This window comes from Embiotoca jacksoni, unplaced genomic scaffold (genome assembly GCF_022577435.1).
Source record: "Embiotoca jacksoni isolate LCO1_2020_lvr unplaced genomic scaffold, fEmbJac1.0.p SCAF_24, whole genome shotgun sequence".
Classification (NCBI taxonomy): domain Eukaryota; kingdom Metazoa; phylum Chordata; class Actinopteri; family Embiotocidae; genus Embiotoca; species Embiotoca jacksoni.
The window spans coordinates 6,665,228-6,685,209 of NW_027185375.1; the positions used below are offsets into that span (position 1 = coordinate 6,665,228).

Consider the following 19,982-nt stretch of genomic DNA (forward strand, 5'->3'; position numbering starts at 1 on the left):
GAGCTATTGTATTTTCACTCTATTATCTACGTGTGTGTTTATTGTGATGGGGATGACGGAGACGGTGTGCATCGCCGTGCAGGCTTGCTACAGGGTTATGAGAGAAAGAAATGATGGCTTGTGCGTTTCCTAGCCAGTGTGCGTAGGTAGAGCTTAATTCTGAAATACACCTGAACACAAACACCTGTTTTTCTCCCTCGTGACATCACAAAATCCTCCCGCTCACACAGACGTACTTGGCTGAATGGTTCTCTTGATATTCTGAATCCTGTTGGGAGCTGCAATTAACTTCTAGATGGAGAATTAGGAGTGTTAACCAAGCTGTAGTGGAAACAACAACAGATTTAAAGTGAAACATTACAGCTACATTACAGTGCTCTGTGAAGCTGAATAGGATGTTGTACTGTGTATTTGCAAGCTGTTGAAGATAGACAGACATTATACATCATTACTGCATAAACAGAGTGGACATAATATAGACACAGAAACATTTTCTGACACATGGACTGTGACAAGGAAGAGTTGATGATGCTTAAAGAATAGAAAAGTATGAGTATACAACAAATATATTAAATATTCCTGATACTCAGATGTTTCAATCTTTACATGCTTTTAATACACAGATAATAAAAAAAAAAAAAAGGGTTACGCAACTTGAGTAGAGGTTCACACATCGCATTATCCTGGTGTCCCTGCAGCATTAAAATTACACAGATGGGCACCCACATTTCCAGCTCACATTATTGCCTTGTTCTCTAATGGAAGCTGGCTGTTATGGTTGAACAGATGTATAACTGTTGAACCGACTCATTGCTGCTATACTGCAAATTTCAATCTTGTGAATCCAAATGTGACTTTTACCCGTCTCCCTCTCTCCGTCTCCCTTTTGATTCTTCCTTTTCCGTCTCCGTCTTCATGTTGCTTCACTTCTACCTTTGTCCTCATAGGTCTTCGCGAAGAAGGTGTTCACGCTCTACTCCCTGGCAGTACAACAGCTGTCTAAACAGGACCACTATGATTTTGGCCTTCGCGCTCTCACCTCCTTGCTTCGCTACGCTGGAAGGAAGCGGCGCACTTGTCCCGATATTGCTGATGAAGAAGTAGGTCTCTCTCTCCTTCCTCCCCCTCTCTGTCTCACTCAAACACACACAAAATGGGTTTGAGGAATTGTTAACACACACACACAGACTTCAACATCCTGGAACAGAAACTAATGAATGTTGTTCACAAACTCCTTGAAAGAAATTAAAACAATACGTAAAGTAAAATGACCCCAAACTACTAGAATTCAATACACATTAAATACTGGTTGTTGTTTTTTTAAAGGATTGTTGCACAATTTTTCAAGTCTGTCCTAAAACAATAGTTAGATGTCCATTCTTTCTATTTGTTCTCACTGAACATTAAGGGATTCCTTTATATTCCTAATTGAGGACAAAATCCATAGTTCTCAAGACGTGAAGCTTTTTGCAGGCAGTTTTTTTTTGTTGTTGTTGTTTTTTTTTGTCTGTGATTACCTCTCTGTTATTGTCCTTTCAGTGCAGTTTAGCAAGGAAACATTGGCTATGGAAACAGTAATAATACCAAACCAAAAAGACTAACGTGTGGGAATGCTGTATCAGGAAGTTGCTATGATTGCATGAGCTGGAAATGAAAACCAAAGCTATGCTGTCATCTCTCTTTTGGTGTATCTACAAAGTCAAATCTCCGGAGAACCACTAACTATAAATTGAAGTGAACAAACAGTAATTTCCTTCCCAATGAACTGAGCTCTGAGAAGAAAGTTGAACTGAGTGAGTGACTCCGTCCTTGTTTCTCTGTCTTCAGATCCTGCTAATGGCTATGAAGGACATGAACATGGCTAAGCTGGCATCCACTGACCTGCCACTGTTCAATGGGATCATGCAAGACTTGTTTCCTGCTGTGGAGACACCCACTAGTGACTACGGCAATGTAAGTTGATCGAGGTCAGCAGTCAAGACCACCAGCGTTCTGAGACGTTTGCTCCGACCGCATGATAGTGTTCCCTCTTCTTTGTCGGAAAAATAGCAAGTAGGTCTTTCCCTGAACAAGTACATTCAAAACATCCTCTCGACAAAGGCCCAGCCAGAGTGAGCTGGTTGAGTGTGAGCACATTAAGTGTATTTAAGCTCCTCCAGTATTATGTAATACATTCTATACTATAAACTAAAGGATTATTATCCATCTGCTTTGATAGGCTCCGCTTGTTATTCATTTTTAATTTGACCTAAAATGGAAACATCTCTTGGGGTTCAACCCTTCCTGCTCTATGAATAAAGTGCTTGTCGGACAATAGGCAGGCTCTGTCTGTCTCTTTTTTTCAGGATAGAGCACCAACTACAGATATTTGATATTTACCTGTCCTTGCCTGTCCATCATTAGTTTGGTTTTCTTGCCTGCTGCCAAATCTGGAGTAGCCAATGGGTTTGATAGGCAGCTGAAATTGGGCCAATGTACGTGGAAATGTTGCAGGAATATCTTCGGTTGCATGTCTATCTTTGCCTGTATGTGCCAAAGAAAACTAAAGGTGGTGCACAGTTCCCTGTAGTGAGATAATCTTAGTAGTATTAAGTGTGTATTGCCCTCTTATCTTGTGGTATGAGAGTCTTTTGTGGATGTTAATCAAATATGATTTTGAAAATCATTTGCTTTGTAAAACTGTTGTGTGAACACAGCTATATTACATATACAATAACAAGCTTAATTTCACGCAAGCTTAACTTGGCGACCTCCCTCAGTGTTTCACCAATCACTGACTATCTGTCTCTGTTTATTACAGTTAAAGGAGGCCATAGAAGCAGAGCTTCATCATAGCGGTTTGCAGGTGACTCCGTTCACCATGACCAAAGTCATCCAGCTTTACGAGACCAAAAACTCCCGACACTCCAGCATGCTGGTCGGCAAGACAGGCAGCGCTAAGAGTGTTACTTGGAGGACTCTGCAGAATGTCCTCACTGCTCTGCACCATAAAGGAGAGCCTGGGTATCAGCTGGTCCAGGTGGGTGTGGATGGGAGAGAACAACACTGTATTTATTAACTTATACTGCTTCTTTAATCAGAACAAATGTTTTAGGGACCCACTGAGACCTGTGTATCCCAGATAGTAAAGTTCACCCAACACTAAGTGACAAATCAGACAAAAGGGTGTTTTTATGTAACTCTACATTTACTATTGAAAAACATTAGGTCATTATGCAATTAAGAGACACAGCATGAGCAAGGATTTTGTTTGTGAGCGCTTTTACCGTTTATTTATTTTCTAGCTGTAAAAGGCTCAAATATGTACGAACACTTCCCAGCAAATAAAAAGCGTTACAGCCACTTTAACTACTGCTTTTTCTGATTTTATCCTATTTGCGTCTGTGTATTTACACTCTGACTCAGATTAAGTTGCTACTGTACAGTTTGTTACCAGCTTACACCAGGATAAATGTGTAAAAAGTGGCAGTACATACCCTCATTAGTAACAGCACCTCAACTGTAGATGATGCGTGGCATCATTTTATGTAATGATGCACATTTTCCATGAAAAAGCTCCTGTTCATCATCTAAATGCTTGCGGCTGACAGACGGCGTATAAATAATATCTGTGATTGTCACGCACTGTTTGTTCTCTGTCATGTCTCGGCCCCTGTGGATCAACAGGAGTATCCTCTGAACCCGAAGGCAGTGAGTCTGGGAGAGCTGTATGGAGAAAATAACCTCTCTACTAATGAGTGGACTGATGGAGTGCTGTCCTTCATCATGAGATCAGCCTGCGCAGGTGCAAACACAAAAACACACACACATTGATGTTTGTAGTATAAATGAACACACACTGAACTGAATCAAATTTGATATTACATCACAGGGTTATTGTTCAAAAAGGTAGGTGGCTTCCTTTTTGCCTGCCGGTCTTTTGGGTTGTAGGAAAGCGGTTGGGAAATTTGTTATTAGATCTGTCACACAACACTATAGTTTCACATTTTTTTGTTATTGTAATTGACTCGACTTCATTGTAAATGAGGGTTACCTCAATGATTTCTTGAGCGTAAATAAAGGTTTCATGAACCTTGTTTTATTCTTTTTGGTATTTTTGTAGTCAATATAAAGGAGACAGTGGACTAGTAAGCATTACATAGACAATGTACCAAAATTAATGTTACACTATGAACTTTGCTCTATATTTGTATGTCACGTTAATTTCTTCTACTGAGACGCTACATCTCCTCTCCATTCTTAAGATGTGAAACCAGATGAGAAGTGGATTGTGTTTGACGGGCCTGTTGACACACTCTGGATTGAGAGCATGAACTCTGTTATGGATGACAACAAGGTGCTCACGCTCATCAATGGAGAGAGAATCTCAATGCCAGAGCAGGTGAGGACAGAACTTTAAACTACACTGATGGGTATTCGGACATTTTGACTTTTCATGAGACCAAAAGCTTGTTAATAATAACATTTATGATGGCTCTGTGCTTTTAAAGTGTCCCAATAAGCCATAACAGTGTGACAATAAGCCAACCATGATTTAATAGTGTCCAAATAAATAGTAATGAAAATGTCATTCATTTGAAAGGAAGGTTCTCCAAAGGAAACACACTGGGCTGTTTTAGATTCTGTAGAAAAAAAAAATCCAAAAAAGCAGCAGCACAAAACAGGATAAGATTAGTAGCTTCAAGATTTTTTCACAACTTTGCATGACATCTTGTCATCATCATATACGTGTGCTGCGTATCTCTTTACTTGACACTGATTGGTTTGTAGACAGGTGTGCGTCTTGCGTCAGTGTGTTGGCAACTTGTCAAGTTGACATTTGATTTCCCCGCTTGCTACAACAGTATATTTTTACTTCCTGTGTTTGTTTCAAAAGTCTTAACCATACAAAAAGTGTTTTTACCCTGGTAACGAACCCAACCGTGATTCAGTTCAGCCGAGTGTGGAAATAGAAAGAAGCGACAGCCTTCTTGTCACCGCCATGTTTGTGCTTATTTAAATAAGATTTGACCAACAAGCTAATTACGGACACGTTTGTCTTCTCTAGACATACTGAAATGAAGTATGGATGTCCATAATTAATAATGTGCTTTCTTTTGTCACAGGTGTCTCTGCTGTTTGAAGTGGAGAACCTGGCGGTGGCTTCTCCGGCTACCGTTTCTCGCTGTGGAATGGTCTACAATGATTATACTGATTTGGGATGGAAGCCTTTTGTTCAGTCCTGGCTGGACAAGCGACACAAAGTACAATGCAGTTGCTCAAAACAACTCAGAAGTACATTTATCAGAGGAACATAAGAAAATCTTTGCAAATGATTTTATTGTCTTATTGTCTTATTTTCTCCCCTCAGGCTGAAGTGGAGCATTTGGAGCTTTTGTTTGAGAAATACCTACAGAGCACACTGAACTTTAAGAAGGCCAACTGTAAGGAGCTGATCCCCATCACTGAACTCAACGCCGTCACCTCGCTCTGTCGCCTCTATGACTCCCTGGCTAAATCCAGCAGCGGGGTATGACAAGTCGAGTGCAATCTGTAACCTCCACTGTATATTCCAACTCCATTCTTTTACCGTTGTATGTAAATCCCCACATGGAGATGACATCATCGCAAACATGCCCGGTGTGAAAAGTGTAACTTTCTTTGTCCTCTTTCTTCAGGTGAAGACTTCAGACACAGAGAATCTGGGTAAGATGGTGGAACTCTGGTTCATCTTCAGCCTTATCTGGTCTGTCTGTGCCTCTGTGGACGAGGATGGACGCAAGAAGATGGACAACTTCCTACGAGAGACGGAGGGCACCTTTCCTGTCAAGGTCTTCTGTAGTGCATAATATTTTTTTACAGACTTACAGCATACAAAGCCAGTTACCTGGCACTCTCCCCTTTTATTCGGTTGCTTCCTTGACCAGTTACAAATGTAACTACGGTTTTGTGAATCCTGAATGAGTGCCAGGGTTCATTATCACTTTGAATCTCTCCAAGAAGACTCTGACTGTGATTACTGCTGAGTCTCAGGCACCATTATCAGACTGCTTGCATCATCCATGTCACACATGTAACTTGTAGTAAATGCAATTAACAGTTACAGTTGATTTTGCAGTGTAGCTTGATACCTTGAAAGTATCTTGACCCCCACACTTGTGAAGAAAGTTTTAGAGAGCCAATTTTTTGCCAAATTGGTCCATGAGACAAACAAAATGACCAGCTTTTCTACAATCATTACACCAACCATTGAACTATATTATTTTAATGGCTAGATGCTTTTAGAAACCTGGTTGGAAATATGTAAGCTTGTTGTGTGCACCACAGGAATAATACCAAGTGCACCTCCACTTTCCAGCAGCAAACTAAGTGCATCTGTCTGAGCAGGCAGCAACATTCTCTGAACTCTTTATGAACTCTTTCAGGATACGGTTTATGAGTACTACGTGGACGTGAAGCACAAAACCTGGGCTTCATTTGAAGAGAAACTGCCAAAAAGCTGGCGCTACAATGCTACGTACGTAACCAGTCTCATGTATCTGACATCAGCTGCCGTACGCTGGAGTATGGAGCTGTTTTATCCATTTCACTCACCAATTCAGTTACTTCACTTTTAGTTTTCAAACTGAATATGCACTAGAAATATCTATGTAACCAATACTGAATTTTGACAATACCGCTGTATCTCTCCTTCTCTCCTCCTGCAGGGCTCCGTTCTATAAGATCATGGTTCCCACTGTGGACACAGTTCGCTATAACTTACTGGTTAAGGCTCTGGTAATGAGTCAGTACCCAGTGCTGCTCACTGGGCCAGTGGGCACTGGTAAAACCTCAGTGGCCCAGAGCGTCCTGCAGGGCTTGGACAACAAGTGGACTGCCGTCACCATCAACATGTCTTCACAGGTTAGTGCTTTCTGTGGTCTGTGTGTATCTGTGTGTGCCAGGTATGTGTTCTTGTTCTTCAATCGATAAAGAAAAAAAAAAACAGTTGAAATAATGAAAACGTTATCATAAGGAAAGATTGTTTGCTGGTGTTTTTTCATGATTAACACAGAGGTTGTGGTTAGGTTTAGGCAATTACAGTAATGTGTTTGCCCTCTTGTTTTTCCTCAGCACTCAATATTATAATTGGAATCGTCTTGAGTCTTTCCTGCTGTGCTGGACATTTCCCGCTATTGTCTCAGTCTCTTTAGAATAAAAGAAATTGATTTATATCTTTCCAGTCTACTAAACTTCAATAGGGGTCATACAACTGCCATAAAGTAAGATTTATAGTTGCTACATATGTACAGGCTAACACAAATGCCCACTGTATAACTTGATATTGAAACATCCTCACTTGCGGCATGAGGTGCATAATAAGCAGTTACTTAGAAATGATTGAGCAGGTATTGGGTGTGCTTTTGGTTTTGTGTGTGCGAGAATGTCTCTGCCTCCATCCGACCACATGCAACTTGTGAGCCTCAATCTCAAATTCACTACAATTAGAGTAAAAGTCACACTTTGCTCCAAGGCCCTGCAGTCAGCCTCCGTCACATTTTTACTAGACAGCTCTGATGAAGGGCGATAAGAGAGCCAGAGATGATGGAGGCACTTATCACCACCCTACACTTTTACAACCAGCACTATTATTACCATGCACCCCCTACCCTCCTCCTCCTCCACATCCATCACCATAACCACCAAGCTTTCCCAGGCAACTACTTTTAACAGGAGCCATTCCAACCTGACACCTCTTTCCCTCCATTTTATATAAAAGTATGCCAGTTAACTGAGTACACAGCATGCACGCATATGTAAAAAAATAAATAAACTTATTATATGCAGTATTTATAGGGATCTTTTTTAACAGTCCAAGTGCAGTGATAAGTGCAAAGAGGTAGGTCTAGGGCACACGGACACATGTGGACATATCCAACCAGACCTGCTATTTTGACTCGTATATGAGCTGCAGTGTAACCTGGAGTAGGGCTGGCTGAAATTAGATAGAAATTAGAGGGTTTCGTGGTTCATAAATGCAGTCTTACAATAGCTGATCACATAACTGGTCCCAATGATGTGAAACAGCTCAGTGACACATGATAATAACTGCACCACAAAAGGTAATCAGCTTCTCCAGTAAATAAAGAGCAATATTTCCATTTCAACATGAAATGCTTCTCTACTATAAAGAAAGTTGGAGAGGAGGCAATGATTCAAAAGAGTACTGATTTGGATCACACATTACTGCCTGGTGTCATTTTTATGTGATTTAGGCAGGCAGGCAGAAGCGGTTTAGGTGGTTTATGTGAAAATGCTAAATAAAGGCTTGCAGTCAGGTCTTATCAAAGTGTACAGATTTATGTGTATATCTGTAATGCTACATTCAGTCGATTGTACGTTTTGTTTTTTTTATGAACAGTGTAAATGGAGAATTTTACTACTTTATTGATAATAATGTTCCAGAAGACCACTGCCTCTGAAGAAACACTTCCAAGCTACAGGATGAAACATAGCATTTTCACTTTGTTTTTGTATCTTTCAATATCTAGACCACCTCTAATAACATCCAGGCCATCATAGAGAGTCGAATAGAGAAGAGAGCCAAAGGCGCATATGTACCAGCAGGTGGGAAGCACATGCTGTGCTTCCTGGATGACCTCAACATGCCAGGCCATGACCTCTTTGGCTCCCAGCCACCGCTGGAGCTGCTGCGCCTCTGGATTGACTATGGCTTCTGGTATGACCTCCAGAAACAGACGCCAAAGTTTGTCAAGGTGAGAAACGGAATTTTGAGGGAAGCAGGCAGGTGGTCTGTCTTAAAATTCAAGTGATATTCACGTCTTATTTTCTCCCCCATAATCACCTCCAAATTGTGTCACTGTGTATTATTCCGTAGCGGTTTGTTAACTTGGAGACCATTAAACCTCTCTTTTCTGTTGTGTGTGTGTATAAGGACATGTTCTTGATGGCATCCATGGGACCTCCTGGTGGAGGGAGGACTCACATCTCTGCCCGATTCCAGAGTCTATTCAACCTCATCAATATGACCTTTCCTCATGTAAGTCCAGCTCCTCTCCTCTCCTCTCCTCTCCTCTCCTCTCCCCTCAGAATATTAAAAAAAATTATAACTCTGTCACTCTCTCTCATTAAAAACACATGAGGTGAGTGGAAACCTGCGAATGTTCAGCCCTTCTCATGTCTTCTGTCGTTGTACCCTTTTTTGTTGTCTTGTTTTGTTGTATTTGGTGTACTTGTGCTTTTTCCTTCCAATCATTGTTTACTCCTTCTCCTGACCACTGTCTCTTTTCAGTATTTTTCAATTATCTGGCAGATTGTCATCTGTGGCTCTGTCTTATCACACTCCTGGTTTTCAGCATTTACTTGTTGTCCCTCTGTCCATTCCTCTCTCCACCCTGCCTCTTCTATTACCTTCAAAAAACAAAATAAAAAAAAATGTGCTTTGGAAAATGGCTGGGGGCCATATTGCCTTCATAAAATAAACACTTGACATTTGAGGTGCTCTGCCTCTTGTATGTGTGAAGTGGACGACATGAAATAGAATTGTTACACCCTGAAGAAAACATCTATTCTGCTTATCTCTCTATTGACCGCCACAACTATAGAATGGTTGTGTGTTATTAACATGGCCGTATGTAATGTTTACAAGATGTACTATAACACACTTACCCTCTGTCTGTGCGTGCAGGAGTCCCAGATCAAGTGCATTTACAGTACCATGATCAACCAAAAGCTGCATTGGTTTAAGGAGGAGGTGAAGCCCATTGGAGATATTCTGACTCGGGCCACCTTGGAGCTTTATCATGATGTCACTGCTTGTTTTCTTCCCACTCCAACCAAGATACACTACCTCTTCAACCTCAGAGATATCTCCAAGGTATACCAAGGACATAAAGATATGGAGTAATACAAGTATTGTACTGCACATACATACATCAGATTTTGATAAAAACAAATCTTTAGATTTGAACATTTTTATAAAAATTCTAAATCCTTTTGTCATCTGCAAATTCAAATGTTAGATGGCAAAATAAAAAATGTTTTCCTCTTCCAGGTGTTTCAGGGTCTGCTTCGAGCTCACCCAGAATACCATGATACCAAAAACAACATCACCAGACTGTGGATCCATGAGTGCTTTAGGTAACCACAGGCATTTTTTTTCAAGTATATTTACCAAAGCTCTTCATTATTAAAGTGTCCTAGGATATTTAGATGGCTTTCTGCTTTACTTTACATGAACCAGACAGTATAGGTGCTTTCGTCATGTATACAGAGGATTATAACGCGTTGTGTCGATTGCAGGGTTTTCTCAGATCGGCTTGTAAACCGCAGTGACATGGATACCTTCATTGCTTTGCTCGGGGACAAACTGGGCTTACACTTCGACCTCACATTTCACAGCATCTGCCCCAACAAACAACCGCCAATATTTGGTACATATATCACTGCAAACACACATACATGCTCACAGCAGTGTCTGTGTCACACCAATGTGTCTAGAATACTGATATAAGGTGAACAATTGGTAATGGTCGTGGTGTTTGCATCATACCACTTCATGGAACCAATTGAAGATTGTTTACATGTGTTTATTTCTCATTGTGTGGGTCAGGTGATTTCCTGAATGACTCTTCTGTCTACGAGGATCTGCTAGACATGACAGAGCTCAAGAAGTTCATGGAAACGCAGCTGGAGGACTACAACCTGACACCTGGCGTAGTGCCCATGAGCCTGGTGCTCTTCCGAGACGCCATCGAACACAGTACGCCTGAAAACACAACACACACATCCACACACACTCTCATGTACATTTTTTGAAAGGGTAACAAATGGGCGTAAAATTGTCCCGATGCATCAACCCACAGCATCGGTTCCAGCGATCACAGTGAATTCAATCAATGTAGTACATTACCACTCTGAATATGAGAGGTCCTCCTCTTCTGTATACTGATGCATCTTTGTTGTGTTCACTATTTGCTGGTTCGATGAATCAGACCCTGTTTGAAATACCCCTTTGAAAACCCCAGAATAAGGCACAGCTAAAAGGCACCCTGTAGCTCAGAGAGAGAGCCTGTCTGCACCAAACTCCACACACTGCTGTCAGCATGCCACTTTACCACATGCTATTGCACATCAATAGCAGTGTATTACTATCTATCCAAATCCATTGAGCTCTAGTTTGTATGATTCGTAAATGTCTGCAGGGATTTCCGGGCAGACTGAAGCTCCATCAAACTTTCAATAACTGTTGGCTGTTGTCACATAAAAAAGATATGAAAACAATTTATCTGAATATTTGTGGAAAATATTTGTCAGTTGTACAGGCCTCTTACAGAGTAATTATAGTAATTATAAGAATAATGTCAGTATTTAAGGATTCGAGATGAAATTTCTACGTGTAATATTTTAGTTTTGCCTCCACAGTAACCCGTGTTATACGGGTGATCAGTCAGCCCAGAGGCAACATGCTGCTGGTTGGTGTTGGGGGCTCCGGTAGACAAAGCCTGTCTAAGATGGCCGCCTCCATCTGTGAGTTCGAGGTATTCCAGGTGGAAGTCACCAAGCAGTACCGCATACAGGAGTTTAGAGAAGGTGAGATCAAACAACATTCACAGATATTTGAGAACAAGAAAGCACGACTGTATCCAAGACCCTCTGCTCTGGAAGTAACCCTGTTATCTGGAAATCAAAACAAGGAAAGCTCAAAATATAGGTGGAAATTATGACCAACTACAGACTCGCAAATATTTTTTAACATTCAGTTTAGTGAAGCTTTCGTCTGATTCACCTGAATTGGATTTTTGATTTATTAACATGTATCTTTGTACCAGGAGTTCTTTATCCCAGCTTCAGTATGTTACATTCACATAGATATTTCTGTCTTTGCTTTCAGATATCAAGAAGCTGTACCGTTTAACTGGAGTGGACAACAAACCCACAGTCTTTCTGTTCAATGACACCCAGATCGTAAACGAATCCTTCCTGGAGGACATCAATAACATCCTGAGCTCTGGAGAGGTGCCAAACCTCTACAAGCAGGATGAGTTTGTTGAGGTCTTTATTGTCTTCAAATCTTTATGGCTTCTTGTCTGTCCATCTATCTTACTCAAGCATATGAGGGTGAAGTTCCCAGACTAGTGCTCCGTCCACATCACGGAGCAGGATGAAGATATAATGCTAAGTAACTGTTACAAATGTCATCGTTTGATCATCATCAGTTCTTGAGTTCCACGCGTTTTTGTGAGAACAATCGCTACATTTTGGCACACAGCCAATGTTCTGCCCCTCGTAAAACGTGAACGCTCATTGATTCATTGTCGCAGCCCCCATGAAGCATTGTAAGGGTCTCCTCGTTGCCGATTTCCAGAGTTTGATAGAAAATCTGACGTGCGCCCTCTGGTCATGTCCATGGAGAAATTGCAGACGCACCGGTCCACTGCTCACAAAAACGTGTGTAACTCAGGAACTGATGATCAAGCGAAGACATTTTTTAGGATTATATCTTTCCCCTGCTTCGTGCACATCACGGTGCTGTGCTCTGTCACGTGCACAAGCAATAGTCTCAGAACTTAATGATTTACCCTTGTAGACGGTATCTCTATGTTCTCTCTATTTTCACGTCTATTTGCACATTTATTTTATGAAGTTAACTGGTAGTTTAAATGAAATGCATTTTTTTAATTACTATAAATTGTAAAAAAAAAAAAATCACCACAAAATGCCAGTTTCATGTGTTATTAGTTTGAGTAAAGCCCATTTAAAAGAGCATAAAGTGGAGTTTTTTTTGTTCTGAAAGTCAACAATTTCTGACTTACTTTTTCAACTGTTATCTGTCTGCTTGTAGATCTGCACTGCTCTGTCAGATTCTGCCAGGAAAGACAACGTGATAGAGACGCCTGACTCACTGTTCAGATACCTGATCGAGCGGGTCAGGAACAACCTGCAGATAGTGCTCTGTATGAGCCCAGTGGGAGAACCCTTCAGGTAGATCACATGTACTTTAAGAAGTTCTGGTTGACAATGTGTTCCTTCTTCCTCTTTGTTCTCCTTCCCTTGAAATCCATTTTACTCTGGCTTTTGATAGACAGATTTATGGAAATGATCACAGTGTGAATCACATTGCAGTCCTTATAGGCTGAATAACTACAGAGCAACTTCTCTCCTGCAGCCACAGTACACATTCATTATTGCGTAACATAAAGGAATTACATAAAAACAAGGAATTATGATTTAGCCCACATTTAAACGCTGACTTCCAATGGTAGAAGGAGGGAGTGAATAAACTTGTTGATGCACTTCTGATGTGTGCAAGCTGACGCATCCACGACACCAAAGACATAATGACAGCATCTCATAGTGGGTAAATAATTGAAATTGGAAATACACTGGTGGTCTCTTCCAGGCTGACTGTTGCCCACAGTACCTTTCAATAGCTCCTCACATTTACAGTAGGAATAGTGAGTCATCTTGAGCAAATAAGGTCTTGTTACTTGAGTGATTGTGCAGCAAGAACGCTTTAATTCCAAACAGTGTAGATGCTGTCTGTACAAACACGGATGCAATAAGCATGCAAATGCACATATTTTCTATGATTCATAACAGAAACACCTCCTTCCCCTGAGGCCTGGTAGTAATTAGTGGCTCAGTGCAGTGGTCACACATAATGCTGCTAATTGGACTGACATTACCCAGAGCTAATCACCATTCTCTGTGTGACCATCCCAGCCCTCTGGCTACTACCTGCTTGCAGGATCTGTACACATTGACATTGCCAGAGCTCAGGGACCCCTGCTACACACCATACTGCACACTGTGCTGTTTGTTACTGCTGAAGGTTCTTTCAAACTGGGCCTGCTAAGAGCTTTTGTGTCCTCCTGCCCAAAGCTTTCCAGTGCTATTTACACATCCATTTTCAGGTACCACTTTCAAAAGGCGGCATTTGCAGCAAAAAAACAGCATTACTTAAAATGGTTGTGAGTCATATCCAGGGTCCAAAATGCCTTCATTGTTCTCTTCAGTTGCTTTTGTCAAACCATCTACCAAATGTACCGTCACTGTTTTATAGACCATGTGCCCACAGGACTATAATGGGTAGCAACAAATTATGTCTGAACAAAATCCATAAATGGCTGTTTGCCAACAGAAACCGGATCCTCCAGTACCCAGCACTTGTCAACTGCACCACCATCGACTGGTTCTGTGAGTGGCCCAAAGATGCCCTGCTGGAGGTAGCTGAGAGGTACCTGAGTGGACTGGAGCTGGGCTCCTTGGAGGGGGTGAGGCATGCACACAAACAGACACACATATTTTACATGTGGGCATTTGATTTTACAGTCTTAAATCTGTTGGGGCAACCTCATGTGATTATCACACAAGCATTTCATTTGTAAAGATAGAGGGCTGAGGATAGCTGCTGATGAAATGAAGATACCAGATCAGGCACAGAGGGAATAAATCGCTCAGACCAAATTTAGAGCTTTAATTATTGCGCCCACTAAATTGTAGTCCACCTCAAAGTCACATAATTAGAACTTTTTCAAAGTGGATTTTATCCAGAGAGCTGATTTCACTTGATGAGCGCTGCAGTCCCATTGTCTGAATGTCAGAACAACATTTATCCATTTGCTGCATGTTGTTGTAGATCCAGACAAAGGTTGCCAGTATCTTTGTGATCACACACCAGTCAGTGGCACAAGTCTCCCAAAGGATGAAGTTGGAGCTGAAGAGACATAATTATGTGACACCCACCAACTACCTGGAGCTGGTGTCTGGATACAAGAAGTATTTACCTTCATACTCTCTCCTTCACTTATTCTTGCTTCGCTTTTTCTTCACTTTTCACACCACCTTCAAATGCTTCATGTGTGTTTTGGAATTGTATTGATGGATAACAAAGATACACTAAGCTGATCCTGTTGAAGGTTCAGAGTGTGAGTGTGTTTACAGTATATATACTGTACATACATAATGGGTACTTTGGGTTACATGTATCAGATCAGAGGTAAACCAGAACAAGTAGGATCCACGTTAATTCTCGATTGAACATATTTACAGTTGCCATCTGTCTGAAGCTTCTCCACACATCCTCCTCTGAGGGTGAACGGCTCTGTCTGTCTGTCACATTCATGAAACACCTGTCTTTGTTACAGTCAGCTTGTCAATCATCTGATTGTGTTTATGTTTGCGTCCATCCAGGCTGATGTCAGAGAAACGCAGCGAGTTGGGGGAGCAGGTGAGCAAGCTGCGCAACGGCCTTTTCAAAATCAGTGACACGCGACAGAAAGTGGAGGCCATGTCCTTAGAGCTCGAGGAGGCCAGGAAGCAGGTGGCCGAGTTCCAGAAAGAGTGTGACGAGTACTTGTCCATCATTGTACAACAGAAGAGAGAGGCTGACAAGCAGCAGAAGGTAAGTGCCATTAACATGTACATGCGCACAAATGACTAAATAAAGCAATAATTTGTTTCACGCATTTACAAGGTTCTCATCCACCCGATATTTTTTCAATTATCCTGTTAAACAAAGTCATGTTTTTTCTTTGAAAGGCTGTGTGTTAGTTGGCGAACAGGAAAGACGCATAATTGTCAATGTGTATGTTTGTCTGTGTTTGTTTTCAGATTGTAAGTGCCAATAGTGAGAAAATTGGGGCAGAAGAGCTACAATGTAAAAGCCTGGCTAACAATGCACAGAGAGACCTGGACGAGGCCCTGCCTGCCTTGGAGGAGGCCATGAAGGTAGATCTCAGTCCCGTTGACTGTTCCAATCCAGTAGGCTTCAGTCTTGTTGGTAACTGTATGCTCTCTGTTCATTGTGTCCGGTTGATTCATCTCCTTGATATTTTAATGAGTAATGATGCTTGACCCTTCAGTATATTTGCACTGATTCTCTGTGTGCTTTCCGCCTGTCTACATTTTAATTACATGTGACTTAGCCTTCACACATTCTCTTTTCCTTCTTCATTTTTGCACATATAGGCTCTGGAGTCTCTGAATAAGAAGGACATGACAGAGATCAAGTCATATGGCCACCCTCCAGTATTGGTGGAGACGGTGATGCAGGCGGTGATGACCCTTCAGGGCAAAGAGCCCAGCTGGGCAGAGGCCAAGAGACAGCTGGGTGAGAGTTTAGCAACGGATGAAGGGAGAGTTTGGCAACAAAACAAAGAAACTGGGAAAACTGAAGTCTTTACAAAATGAATAGAGCAAAACCAGACAAGTACAGATTGTGAACAGTTGCAGTAAAGAAAGGAAAGATTTAATTGGAAGGAAGGGGATTGCAGATTTTATATCAGATGCTCCTCGGTAATGTCACTGGTAAAATTCACCCTTCTTCTGTAATGTTTTACCTTGGTTTGCCAATATGACAACTGACTGTGATTAATTCTACTATCGAGCTCTCAGTTTATGAGGTGCAACTCTTCCTCGGTGCAGTGGGGCAAACAGAAAACGAACGAACACATACTGAGTAGGAGAAGAACATAAAACAAAGGTAGCTCAGGAAAAAATGAAACACACTGTACACATACTCCATCCACAGTAGCATGTCTTAAATAGAATTCAAGCAAGTCATCATAAAACATTCAGTTTCAAAGGGTCATTTGATTCAAAATGGATGTAATGTTACGTTGCAATATGTCTTTAGAGTACTCGGTTACACAAATTTACTTTTGATAGTACACGTGGTTGTGGCACTTGGTAGACTCAGATTCTGGGATACGTGACCTTGGAATGTTTCCGGCAGGTGAGTCCAACTTCATCAAGACATTGGTCAATTTTGACAAGGATAATATATCGGACCGGGTTTTAAGGAATGTTGGTCAGTACTGCAAACAAGTGGACTTCCAGCCAGAGATCATCGGCAAAGTGTCACTCGCTGCCAAGTCCCTCTGCATGTGGGTCAGAGCCATGGAGGTAAGAGGGCTTCTGCCCGCTTATAACACACAGTCATATGCATGCACATTCTCACACACGCTTACAAATAAGAATAGTCACCATAAACCCACAAGTACACGATAGTTTGTTCTTCATTATTGTTTGAATAGTTATTTAACGTATGCTGATTTTAAAATGAGCTGGTTACATTAATCGCATTAAGAGCAAACACAAAACAGTGAGACTCCTATTCATTGATTTAATTTATGACCAAGAGAGTTGGAGGCAAAACTAAATCCAAGTATGTATGCTGTTTCACCAGGTGTACGGCCGGATCTACAGGGTGGTAGAGCCGAAGCGGGCCCAACTGAATACTGCTCTGGCCCAGCTGCAGGAGAAACAGGCTGCGCTGGCTGAGGCCCAAAACAAACTACGAGAGGTATGAAGTGTATGTAGCAACTAAGGACGGGTCATTCAAGCAACAAAAAAAAAGCGTTCCGCTATCCTCAACTACAGACGATAGTCGCAGAACTTATTTGACTTTTTTCAATTTGAAAATCATGACCCTTCCCTACTAGCAATAACCCTAATAGATATTCAGACACTAGCTCCTACGATTTCAATTTTATATATAAGTGCAGTTTGAGAAGACCATTGTAATAGTGTATGTAATACAATGATTGTGTGTGTGTGTGTGTGTGTGTGTGAGCAGCTGGGAGAAAAGCTAGAACAGCTGAAACAGCAGCACGGTGAGAAGCTGGCCATGAAGGAGAATCTGAAAAAGAAATCAGCTGAGATGGAGGTGAAACTGGACCGAGCTGACAAACTGGTGACGGGACTGGCCGGGGAGAGAATCCGCTGGGAGGAGAGAGTTACTGTACGCCCCATACACACACACACACACACACACACACACACACACACACACACACACACACACAGATGTAATACTACTACTGCATTAAGATATTAATGTATATTCTAGGAGAACATCATCACGTCATTCCCAAGTGAGTTGTATCAAGCCTGTATCTCTGAACCAACAATAAATTCCTCATCAATAGGCCAGCATTTTGGAATTAGAAATCCCTCCAGCGGCTTTAGATACACCAGCAGACCAAAAAAAAAAAAAAAAAATTCTACTTAGGCCTGATAATTGGTCCAAGTCCCCATCTTTTCCGGGGTTGTACCGATTTAGAAAAAAAACAGGTCATACAGGCACACCAGCATGCATGCGTACTTATGTAATTTGGGTTCGTGTCAACTTCAGGGTCTTGAAGAAAACATGGGATACCTGGTGGGAGACTGTTTGCTATCAGCATCTTTCCTGTCCTACATGGGACCCTTCCTTTCCAATTACAGAGACGAGCTGCTTGCCATCTGGATGAAGGAGGTGGAACACACAGACACACACCACATAAAAAATATATATATATCTTGATGTGCAGTTCAGTGAAAAGTAATATACTTGTACCTGTACTCCTGCCTTTTCCAGCAGGTCATCCATTATTTTTCTTTCTCTCTCTCGTTTGCCTTTCGTCGTCCGTTTGCCTTCTCCTCAGGTACGAGACTTAGAGATCCCGTGCACCCCAGGATTCAGTTTTGCAGTTTTTATGTCCAAGCCCACAGTAGTCAGAGACTGGAATATTCAGGGCCTGCCTACTGATGCATTCTCCACCGAGAACGGAGTTATCGTCACCCGTGGAAACCGGTCAGTACATGCAGACACAATTTGTTATGTAAGGATTTATTGAATTAGATCATCTGTAGTCCAGTAAAAATTCAAAATTCAAATTCTTTTGAGATTTTGTATTCATTTATATTTTTCCTAAATTTGGATTTGGTTGTGTTTACTGAATAAAAAATATTTCATGCAAAAAAAAAAAAAAAAAAAAAAGTGGATTTTTCTTCTTCCATTCTTTTTAAGATGGCCTCTGATGGTGGACCCTCAAGGCCAAGCTCTGAAGTGGATCAAGAATATGGAAATGAAGAAGGTAAGCGCTGCGTTACAGAGCTCTCCTCTCACCCCCATTTCTCTCTTCTTCCTTCAACCAGTTGAGGCCGATGTTCTCCCACCCTGAGTGGTTCTGTCTGAAGTTTCCCTCTGTTAAAAGACAGTTTTTCCGACCTGCTTCTCCCAGTTTTTCTCTCTATAATACTTTAAGGTCTCGACCATACAATATAAAGTGCGCTAAGATACCTCTTCTCTGTCTTCCTTCTTTTTCCTTATTACTGTGTCTGCCTTCCAGACCGCTTGCTGACCTTTAACTTCCCTCAAAATAGTCCATCTCTTCTAAAATTTTAAACGACAGCTGATCAGAACTGATTCTGGGACTAGCTTACCCCACAAGTAAATTCTGAACTTGGCAAGAATGCCTTCCGGTACTTTTCACAATATAAATGGAATGAACATCAAATGACACTTGAAAGTCAGTTGGATGAATATATACTTTTCATTTTGAATAATTCATGTAGATGTGTCTGGTTATCTCTGAGGCTGTTTGTATGTGTTTGTGTGTGACAGACTTTGTTTTTGTGTGTCTCTTACCTGCGACATGTGTAGGGTCTGAAAGTAATAGACTTTCAAATGCCGGAATACCTGCGGGTGCTGGAGAGCGCCATCCAGTATGGGGATCCTGTTCTGATGCAGAATGTTCAGGAGGAATTGGACCCGTCTCTCAACCCAATTCTCAACAAGTCTCTGACTCGGATAGGTCTGCCGCACATGCGCGCACACTCACGTCTTCTGAAGTAGATCTTTGCCTAAATCTGAGGCCGTGCCTGAATACATTATGTATATAGGTCTACATTTGTGTGTGCTTTTTTTTTTTTTTCTTCCAGGCGGCAGGCTGCTGTTGAAGCTGGGTGATAAAGAGATAGAATACAGTCCAGAGTTTCGGTTCTACATCACCACTAAGATGTCAAACCCCCACTACACACCAGAGATTTCCTCAAAGACCACCATCGTCAACTTTGCGGTCAAGGAGCAGGTGTGTGTGTGTGTGTGTGTGTGTGTGTGTGTGTGTGTGTGTGTGTGTGTGTGTGTGTGTGTGTGTGTGAAAGAATATATATGCATATCCTCATTTCTATGCTCGTGCGAGGGCTGGTCAAAAAGTTCAGAGACTGCAGAGCAC

The 19,982-nt window shown here is 41.6% G+C and overlaps 1 protein-coding gene across 1 annotated transcript in view; it reads left to right on the forward strand.

Moving 5' to 3' along the window:
• dnah2 (dynein, axonemal, heavy chain 2) overlaps nucleotides 1–19,982 on the forward strand; it is a 62,259-nt gene that overhangs the window by 26,484 nt on the left and 15,793 nt on the right. The window contains exons 40-71 of the mRNA XM_069159216.1: nucleotides 948–1,100; nucleotides 1,828–1,953; nucleotides 2,801–3,019; nucleotides 3,667–3,784; nucleotides 4,245–4,381; nucleotides 5,106–5,243; nucleotides 5,351–5,509; nucleotides 5,658–5,810; nucleotides 6,405–6,496; nucleotides 6,687–6,882; nucleotides 8,511–8,735; nucleotides 8,915–9,019; nucleotides 9,668–9,856; nucleotides 10,034–10,119; nucleotides 10,282–10,412; nucleotides 10,592–10,741; nucleotides 11,404–11,571; nucleotides 11,873–12,033; nucleotides 12,824–12,963; nucleotides 14,123–14,255; nucleotides 14,621–14,760; nucleotides 15,175–15,385; nucleotides 15,595–15,711; nucleotides 15,952–16,093; nucleotides 16,718–16,887; nucleotides 17,171–17,287; nucleotides 17,561–17,725; nucleotides 18,119–18,241; nucleotides 18,411–18,559; nucleotides 18,776–18,842; nucleotides 19,412–19,562; nucleotides 19,690–19,838. Coding sequence (XP_069015317.1) covers nucleotides 948–1,100; nucleotides 1,828–1,953; nucleotides 2,801–3,019; nucleotides 3,667–3,784; nucleotides 4,245–4,381; nucleotides 5,106–5,243; nucleotides 5,351–5,509; nucleotides 5,658–5,810; nucleotides 6,405–6,496; nucleotides 6,687–6,882; nucleotides 8,511–8,735; nucleotides 8,915–9,019; nucleotides 9,668–9,856; nucleotides 10,034–10,119; nucleotides 10,282–10,412; nucleotides 10,592–10,741; nucleotides 11,404–11,571; nucleotides 11,873–12,033; nucleotides 12,824–12,963; nucleotides 14,123–14,255; nucleotides 14,621–14,760; nucleotides 15,175–15,385; nucleotides 15,595–15,711; nucleotides 15,952–16,093; nucleotides 16,718–16,887; nucleotides 17,171–17,287; nucleotides 17,561–17,725; nucleotides 18,119–18,241; nucleotides 18,411–18,559; nucleotides 18,776–18,842; nucleotides 19,412–19,562; nucleotides 19,690–19,838 — 4,680 coding nt within the window. The remainder of the gene's footprint in view (nucleotides 1–947; nucleotides 1,101–1,827; nucleotides 1,954–2,800; nucleotides 3,020–3,666; nucleotides 3,785–4,244; nucleotides 4,382–5,105; nucleotides 5,244–5,350; nucleotides 5,510–5,657; nucleotides 5,811–6,404; nucleotides 6,497–6,686; nucleotides 6,883–8,510; nucleotides 8,736–8,914; nucleotides 9,020–9,667; nucleotides 9,857–10,033; nucleotides 10,120–10,281; nucleotides 10,413–10,591; nucleotides 10,742–11,403; nucleotides 11,572–11,872; nucleotides 12,034–12,823; nucleotides 12,964–14,122; nucleotides 14,256–14,620; nucleotides 14,761–15,174; nucleotides 15,386–15,594; nucleotides 15,712–15,951; nucleotides 16,094–16,717; nucleotides 16,888–17,170; nucleotides 17,288–17,560; nucleotides 17,726–18,118; nucleotides 18,242–18,410; nucleotides 18,560–18,775; nucleotides 18,843–19,411; nucleotides 19,563–19,689; nucleotides 19,839–19,982) is intronic.